Source organism: Homarus americanus, unplaced genomic scaffold (assembly GCF_018991925.1).
Source record: "Homarus americanus isolate GMGI-L3 unplaced genomic scaffold, GMGI_Hamer_2.0 scaffold51859, whole genome shotgun sequence".
Taxonomy (NCBI): domain Eukaryota; kingdom Metazoa; phylum Arthropoda; class Malacostraca; order Decapoda; family Nephropidae; genus Homarus; species Homarus americanus.
In genome coordinates, this window is record NW_024711292.1 from 3885094 (window position 1) to 3895018 (window position 9925).

At 36.8% G+C, this 9925-nt stretch overlaps 1 protein-coding gene across 4 annotated transcripts in view; it reads left to right on the top strand.

The window, feature by feature from the left end:
• The window catches only part of LOC121875160, a 40427-nt gene that overhangs the window by 24128 nt on the left and 6374 nt on the right, over window positions 1–9925 (top strand). Inside the window, exons 4-5 of one of the 4 annotated variants that reach the window (XM_042379635.1) lie at window positions 448–672; window positions 5213–5370. In XM_042379635.1, the coding sequence (XP_042235569.1) occupies window positions 448–672; window positions 5213–5370 (383 nt within the window). The remainder of the gene's footprint in view (window positions 1–447; window positions 673–5212; window positions 5371–9925) is intronic. The other 3 variants (XM_042379707.1, XM_042379782.1, XM_042379869.1) reach the window with 3 other exon arrangements.

Below are 9925 nucleotides of genomic sequence, written 5' to 3' on the forward strand. Positions count from 1 at the left end.
CTTTACATCATTGCACCAGCAATAGCTCTACTGTATCACTGACTTACTTAAAGTATCGCCACCATTTTCACACTGCACCACTGTCAGCACCATTGTATTACTAGCAGTACCATGTACCACTAAACATTCCCCTACACCATTGTACCACAAAAAGCACCAGTATACATGTACAATTTTTCTGCTGTACCACTAATATATCAACTGCACCATTAACAGCTCCAATACACCAATGTACCACATACACCTCCACTCTTATCATTGTACAGTACTGTACTGTTGTACCACTAACAGAAGCTCTAGTGTATTATTGTACCACTAACAGCTCCAGTGTATCACTGCACAACTATACCACTAAAAGCTCCAGTGTATCACTGCACCACTCTACCACTAACAGCACCACTGAATCACTGCACCACTGTACCACTAACTGCAGCACTAACCTTTCAGTGTCGTCGTCTGGGTCGAGGAGCCAACTAAACTTAGACTCTTCGCGACTGAATGGCGGTACATCAACTCGAAACATGAACGGTTCGCAGGCTACTCTAGTGACAACCGACACCTCTGCAGGCGTAGTAGGAGTAGCGGGAGGAGGCGGAGCAGGAGGTGGAGGAGGAGGAGGAGGTAGCCTCGCCGACAAGTCTAGTAGTGCCGTAGAGTCTGCATCCCGGCCTGGTGCGTCAGAGCAAGTGTACCGTCAAACCTTGTTAAGTCGTCAGAGGCACTCCTGTTTTGCCTTGACTCACCACCACACTTGCAGGGGACTCGGCTAGTTCCTGGGCACAAACCCGGAACTGGATCCCATACCCAGTCAAATCAAGCCCTAACCTGACTCAACCTTAACTCAATCTAACTTAACCTATTAACCACTTACCAGACCCTAACATGACTTGATGTAACCTAACACATTTTAATACAGACTAACATATCTTATCAAACCCTAACCTAACCTAAGTCTAGCCTACCCTTGTCTGATCTAAGCTAACCTAATTATACCTTACCTGATCTTACCTTCTCTTAATTTTACAGCTTAGTTTATCCTAACTAACCACCAACCAGTCCATAACCTAACCTAACCAGTCCCTAACTCTACCCTAGTCTAACTTAACCTAACTTAATCAAACCTAACCAGACCTATACCTAGTCTAGTCTAACCTAACCTATCATAACCTTACCAACTCCACTATTCTAGTGTGAATATTTGGGTCCTGTTCCGGGGAGGGTCTGGGAACTAGCTTGATCCCACATGCAGGGCTGAGCTAAAAGATACCCTCAGCTCTGGGTGTTTCTAAAGGACTTTCAGTATATTATCCTCGGCCCAATATACAGATAGTAGACAAAAACAATGTCTATCAAAATTTCAGGCTACCTCAGTCGCCACAGGGGTACATAAAATGGTAGAGCCAGTAAATAAACAAACCAGCTTTTACACGCCAGTTCGAAGGCTTACTATGGAGAGAGAGAGATAATAATTACTACAGTACAGTATTGTAAATTCTTGATAAAGTTAATTCTTGTATCGGTTATAATTAATTCACAAAGGATTTGGATAAATAAGAAATTTATATATTTATAAAAGTCTGTATATAATTCTTGATTATATAGAGTACAGTACTCTGAAAAAATCACTTAATTCTTAATGATATGAGACTTCACGAGATTAATTATTGTAACAAAGTAACATTATTGCATGTCACTTATGATATCGTTCATATTAACATAATTGATAAAATCTCGTATAAATAAATTACATATTTATAGTTAAATATACAATTTGATTCAGGAATTAACTTATTTATACTTTTTTAATTTGCCAGAATATTTTAACAACTGTGGCAAATATTTTTTCTGTACGTATTGTGGGCAACAGTAACATCAAGATTTTTATTAATCAAAGTTACTTCGTTTTCTTGCAACTAATTACAGTAGTTGAGGGTATAGTACTCAGATCACTGGCAATGATACAAAACTATTTTTTAAAGTATCATTCACTTTAAATTATGATCCCATTTTGAGTAGAGTTACGTTGAAATTTTGATAAATGTCAAAATTTTCTCACTTTTTCAATATTTCATGATCTTCCACAAGATAATTTTTGTATCAACTTGAGTTCATTTGGATAGATTTTTTAGACCATATTTTTATTTTATTAGAGTTTGATGAGCTGTAAATTAGTAGTTTTATACTATATGATGAATAATTGATTTTAAGACTAGATTTCTATCATTAAACAAACTGCGAGCTTAACTAATTACTGATATTTTTAATCAGAAAAGGTGAAACTTTGCTTGTACAGTACAGTAAGTAAAGCTAAAACAGCAAGTGTCCTCCATAACTGAAGGACTTGGGTTGCATTAATGTCATCAGAGATACTGTCCAGTAAAACGCCGTGTACAACAAGTTCACTACCGAAGCATTGGAAAATTAATTAGATTCAACAGGGTCTACCAAATTGGATATAAGTGAGTGGTGAGGGGGAGTGTTGCGTGTGGGGGACCGCACGGAGCCGCGCCCTGCCAGCCTCTGCCCAGAGTTAGCAAGGTTTGACACCAGCCCAGCCATGTCCACCTCAGGGGGTCCCAGCTCTCTTGTTAACACATCACACTCTTACATATACAGCTTCTTTCTTGTTGCCCAAATGTTAGTTGAATGAAGTTACTATGATTCAGTGCAGTAGAATAAAATACTTTTTACTACAGTACAATAGTTTTAATAGGAAAGGTTATTAAGTTATTTAGCTTTCAATAATCAGATTATTTTTCCCATCGGGTAATGACAGCTAACCCACGCATATGTGGAAAATGACTGTAAAACATTGTTGACAAGATAGATGAAACCTGCCAATGAAGTTTCATTTGGTAGTAGAGTAGTTCTTGTTATGACAAAAAAAATGCTCATACTGTATTAGTCAAATTATTGGTCTTAGATTTTGGAGACTATGCCAATATAATCTGATCTTTTATTGAAGAACTTAGATTGAATTAAGATAGATAAAGCCATGTTAGGTGAAGCATTCAAGGTAAGTACCACTGTGATTCATATTAAAGTACAGTACGCATACATTTGTTAGTGATCCTATAAAAGCTAGATAATATTATAATGTACATTATCCGGTAATTTCATTTATTTAGTACAACTCTCTAACACACAAAATATTATACTGTATATATTGTTAATTGGTTTTGAAGAGCAACCTGTTTACACATCCTCACCATCAAGTACACAAACACAATCAACACTTCTTTCACACTGGGATCATCTACAGGTCATGACCTCATATCAGATACTTTACATTACTAAGTATGAGTAGATTCATGTGGATAATATGTAGCAGGATAAAACTAAGTAACAGCAACGTTAATGTCTAGTTTCCTACCCCAGCCCTTAACCTCTTAAACTGGACGGTAACGGGTAATGTTTCTTAGTTGGCTCCCTGTCTCTGTAACATCTTAGAGCAGTCTCAGTAATATGCTAGCATGAATGTTTACTGTGCTTGAACTGTGGATAGATAGGTCAATATGTAAAACATGTAGTCAGACAAAATGTCTACCTGGAGAAATAATATTTACATTTGTGAGCATGTCATCAAACGTTGGTGTTGGTACACGTCAGTACAGTAATGGTTTATGTGTACTGAGTGCTGATCATTGACATGTGATCTATATTTGTTAGCAAATGTCCTACTATGTTGACACATGTCCAATGATACATTGACAACTGTCATCAAATGTAATACATTTCGACATATGTTAAAAGAGCGTGGGCTGTTGTTTATGTTTGTTAATGTATGTTAACGTGTTGACAAATGTTTACAGCAGCCGATGGATACTCAGTGTATTGTGACAAACCGATATGTATTTTCAGCTGTTGACAGATGTTAACAGATATCCACAGATGTTACATAGGATGTTTAGAAGAGCTTGGCTTTCTTACCTGATTAGAGTAGAGAGTAGCAAGAGAAACCTGGTAATTGGCCTTGTGGTCTGTGTCTCACGCTGTGCAGTGGCCGGTTGTTCACTATAACTTTAAGACGTACTTCATGATCAGGGCAGCTAGTAAACTGGTTCATCTCATTCCCAGTTTTATTGTCCAGAAAAACATGAGTACAATATTTCTTCAATTACTCTTAAGCAAATTAAATTCAGAGCAAGATAAAAATAACTGGAAATATCATAAGAGTTATGTTATCCCAATTTGATCCTTAGTATTAGATAAGCTACTAATCATTTTATATAGTACAGTATAATATATGTATAGGTATCAAAATTAGCTGAGATAATAAAGAGTTAATATAAGTGTTTAATTCCATAGAGTATACTTACTTATAAGACATTATTTTTATTTGCTTTCCAAGCTATTTTACCTAATTTTCTGCAACCTTAATTTGAAATTCTTCCTTACTAAGTCATCATTATTGGACTTTTTTATCTTAAAAGTCTTCAATACGTAAGAGTTTTTGCCTTATTTAACTTGTCCGATATATTCAGGAGCCAGTGCATGCCCAGTATCAGCCAATACAGGTAGTGCATATCAGAGACATGACCGACCGCCCAAGCGGCTAACAAGCCGATCAGTGGCGAAACGGATAAAAGTAAAAATTAAAAGTTCTCGTTATTATTTAACTACTGTTCAGTTTTTCCTTTTAATTTCAAATATTTAATTTCAGCACTACCATAAGACAAATATTATTTAATTATAATTCACTATTAACATAAACATAATATAGTAAACCTAATTATACTCATCACCATACTAAAAGTTGTGTAATGCTTTAAGCAAGTCATTCTGAACCCAAGCTAATATTGCACGGCTCAGTCTTCATTTCCTGATCCACTGATCTCACATCTGCTGACCTCTCTATAATTACCCACTCTATCTCTTGGGGTCAAATTCTTTATTGAAAACAACCAGCCAATCACAGCCCAGTTTACAATCTATTGACCATAAAAAGAAAAACAGTAGAATTGGACCCTCAGGAGAGAATTAATGATGAAGGAAATTATAAACTTCAAAACAACCCAGTAACACCTGGGATTTAAAAGTCAATTGTTAATATAAAATGTGGCAAAAGAGAAGCGAAATTTAACTCGAGCCCCCTTATGCTAATCTCTTCATAACATAACTACTCATTTAAAGTAAAGTTAAGGTAACACTTGCTTTTAAAATAATGAATGGAATAATGTAAGCAATATGCTAATAGAAGTGCTGTATGCAGAGGGCCGCGGACGTCCAGGGTCACCAGGACACTTACTGCTGCACATACACCAGCTACGACAGTTCCAGTATCGCTCCGTCATCCTCCCCTATGAGCGACGCGAATACACTTTCTGCCTCGGAGGCGTCACCATTGACATGGAGCGTGGAGTGATGGAGGTAAGGCCCAGGTCGCTTTTCATAGTGTTATATGTACAGGTACTGCAGTCTTCTTTTATCACAAATTCACTTGTCACAGTTTAAATTTATTGCAATTTCATTAGTTATTGCAACATTTCTCATTTTTCCCAATGCCATCGTGAGAAAAAAAATTGAACTGTACCAGCAATTTACTACCCTCGGAGGAGTGATTAACAACAACATTCTTGAATTTTGTATTTTTTTGCATTGGTTTGTATTTGATGACAATACATATTTAAATTTTTTCCCATTAATTTTTAGAACTCTCTACTGTACAGACGTGCATTGTCACTGTACAGTAATCCCTTGGTTATCACGCCTAATTGGGACCGCGCCGAGTGAGTGATAACAAAAAACGCGATAACAAAAGTACAGAACCTATGGGATTTATTCTAATTGGTTCGAGGCACCCAAGACCCAACCCCAATTTTCCCATTTTACGACCATTCAGACCAGGGGTGTCAAACTCATGGCCCGCTGGACAAATGTGGCTCTTGGGATGGTCAGGTGTGGCCCACGGCATGACGGTAAAATTCATTATCCCGTGAAATTATGAAAGAAATAGATATAAACATGTTTATTTAGTAAAATGAATTTTACATACTTATGATCAGACAAACCCACATGAGGTATTCCTGGTAAGCCAGGTCAGGCAATGTGTGAAGCTGTAAACTTCAATCCTGCAAATATGTGATATAACGCTTGTATTGGCCCTGAAGAGGGTAACTAAAATAAGAGTTGGCCCTTGAAAGGTATTGAGTTTGACACCACTGCTGTAAGACTTACATTTTTGGTGGTTTTTCGTCAAAAATTCGATTTTGCTGAAAATCACAGTATGGGTACTCCTGAGCTTGTTGATTATTCATATGTGGTCCACGATTCAATTGCAAAGTAATTAGTGGCCTAAATGACCCTTGAAAAATTTCACTTACATTTTTCAATGCTAATTACTCATCAACTATGGGTTTCCAAGGTGTGATTTAGGGTTTGTGTGTTATTCTGAAAGTACTTAAGTAGCTAAACCCCTTAAATTTCTATTCTGAGAAAAAAGTAAAATATGGTCCAAAATTTTGTAAGGTATTAGACTTACATTCTAGGTGATTTTTGGCCAAAAATTCGATTTTGCTGAAAATCACAGTATGGGTTCTCCTGAGCTTGCTGATTATTCGTATGTGGTCCACGATTCGATTACAGACTAATTAGTGGCCAAAATGACCCTTGAAAATTTTTACTTACATTTTTCAATGCTAATAACTCATCAACTATGGGTTTCCAAGGTGTGATTTAGGGTTTGTGTGTTATTCTGAAAGTACTTAATTAGCAAAACCCCTTAAATTTCAATTCTGAGAAAAAAGTAAAATATGGTCATAAATTTTGTAAGGTATTAGACTTACATTTTTGGTGATTTTTGGCCAAAAATTCAATTTTGCTCAAAACCGCAGTATGGGTACTCCTGAGCTTGCTGATTATTCAAATGTGGTTCACGATTCGATTGCAAAGTAATTAGTGGCCTAAATGACCCTTGAAAAATTTTACTTACATTTTTCAATGCTAATTACTCATCAACTATGGGTTTCCAAGGTGTGATTTAGGGTTTGTGTGTTATTCTGAAAGTACTTAATTAGCTAAACCCCTTAAATTTCTATTCTGAGAAAAAAGTAAAATATGGTCAAAAGTTTTGTAAGGTATTAGACTTACATTTCTGGTGATTTTTGGCCAGAAATTCGATTTTGCAGAAAACCACAGTATGGGTACTCCTGAGCTTGCTGATTATTCATATGTGGTCCACGATTCGTTTACAGAGTAATTAGTGGCCAAAATGACCCTTGAAAGATTTTACTGACATATGCCAATGCTAATTACTCATCAACTATGGGTTTCCAAGGTGTGATTTAGGGTTTGTGTGTTATTCTGAATGTACTTAATTAGCTAAACCCCTTATATTTCAATTCTGAGAAAAAGTAAAATATGGTCAAAAATTTTGTTAGGTATTAGACTTGCATTCTTAGTGATTTTTGGCCAAAAATTCGATTTTGTTGAAAATCACAGTATGGGTACTCCTGAGCTTGCTGATTATTCATATGTGGTCCACGATTCGTTTACAGAGTAATTAGTGGCCAAAATGACCCTTGAAAGATTTTACTGACATATGCCAATGCTAATTACTCATCAACTATGGGTTTCCAAGGTGTGATTTAGGGTTTGTGTGTTATTCTGAATGTACTTAATTAGCTAAACCCGTTATATTTCAATTCTGAGAAAAAGTGAAATATGGTCAAAAATTTTGTAAGGTATTAGACTTACATTTTTGGTGATTTTTGGCCAAAAATTCGATTTTGCTGAAAATCACAGTATGGGTACTCCTGAGCTTGTTGATTATTCTTATGTGGTCCACGATTCGATTACAGAGTAATTAGTGTCCAAAATGACCCTTGAAAGATTTTACTGACAATGCTAATTACTCATCAGCTATGGGTTTCCAAGGTGTGATTTAGGGTTTGTGTGTTATTCTGAAAGTACAGTACTTAATTAGGAACCCTTTAAATTTCAATTCTGAGTAAAATGTATGTTTTGGTCAAAAAAATTTTAAGTTGTAAGACAGGGTTGTCAAACTCATGGCCCGCGGGCCAAATGTAGCCCTTGGGATGGTCAGGAATGGCCTGCGGCATGACAGTAAAATTTATCAACCCGTGAAATTATGAAAGAAATAGATATAATCATGTTTATTTAGTAAAATGAATTTTACATACTTAAGATCAGACAAACCCAAATGAGGTATTCCTGGTAAGCCAGGTCAGGCAATGTGTGAAGCTGTAAACTTCAATCCTGCAAATATGTGATATAGGCTTGTGTTGGCCCTGAAGAGGGTAACTAAAATAAGAATTGGCCCTCGAAAGGTATTGCGTTTAACACCACTGATTTAGAACTACTAAATATATAGATAACGTTATGGTAAGTATCAGAAAAACACATAGGCATGGCTAGGTTTATTACAAATTGATGAAAGGGGTACGCTCAATACTGTAGTCCACAAAACATGTAGCTATGCTTTCTTTATTTGAGTCCTCCGTCTGAGGACTTCGTTTTCTCATTGCTTCAGGACGCCTGAGTCCTCCGTTTTCTGTCAATCTTAGAGTGCATCCGAACTTCGTTATTCCTTAGTATTGACAGAATTTGAAATTGCAACTGGGGTTGTAATTGTTGAGGCAACTTAGATGTGTCTGATTACAGCAAATGTGTTATTGTCAATTTGTAGGTGAAAGATTTTATCCTCAATAGATGTAGGTGAAGCAAATGGGTAAAAACACCTGGAGGCAACTGCGTGATAACGAAATTCTCGGCTTAAAAAATGCGCGATAACAGCAGGTGTGCAGATTTTGATGGAGGCGTCATAACGAAAATCGTGATGACAAAGTGCGCTATATCCAAGGGATGACTGTACTGTACTGTACATCCCTATACTATGTGGTGCACTTTTCAATAAATCGTTCATTGTGACAACTTTTGTATTTCATTTATGCATTCTTACATTTAGTACTTGTTTATTGTTTTATATCTTAAATGTGGTAAAAATGGTGTTCAAGTATTTGGTGGTGGTGGTGACAAGCTGCTGTGGGGTGGAGGCGAGTGGTGTCGGTGATCAGGAGACGAATGGTCACAAAAAGGAGAACATGTAGTGGCCCATCATTTGTATTTTATATTTCATCTCACACATATTACTGTGTGTATCTCATATTTTTTGTCGATTTTCAAGTGTCTTTGAGTACAGTATCCCCAAAATTCCTGGCCAGAAATTCATTCTCCTTTAATACAGCACAGTACTATACATTGTTCATGAGAAAATTAGTTACATATATCACAACTTCGTATATCACAAGGGTTTTCTTGAAAGGAACAAATTCCCAGCCATTCGTTTCTCTCGTGTAAAGACAGGAGATAATACACAATCATCAACTAAGCCACACAAATTTTTGTATCAAATTTCAGCTCTGTGTCTTCAAAACGGAGGAAATGCATTCTTCTCACCCATTGTAGAGGGACAGGAGACAGTGCCTGACCCTCCATTAAGCCACTTACACCACCCTACCAAATTTTAACTCTATTTTCAAAACTGTGGGCTGATCCGTAGGTCTTGGTATGCCCTTCGTGGAGGGACAGGAGATAGTGCACAACCAACCCCTAGACCACTTGCACCTCCCACCCAAATTTCAGTTCTCTATCTTCAAAACTGTTGAAATGCGTAAGAAACACAAAGACAAAATGTATTTTACACACGAAGAGTTATGAAAGTGTCGAAAAATGTGGGAGACAAAATACTCGAGTTCTGGGATACAATGAACATGGTTGTATGCAATACACAGTTTAAGAAGAGGATGAGATGATGTTTGAGTCAGGTGGAAAAAAGGTTTTATTTTATTTATTTCCCATTAGGAAATCAGAGAGGAAGCTTGTAAGGGATGTAAAGGGTAAGTTTGTGCTTTACAGCAGAGAAAGGAAAAGGGCGTGTGTTCCAAGAATGCGAGTGTGGAAGTTG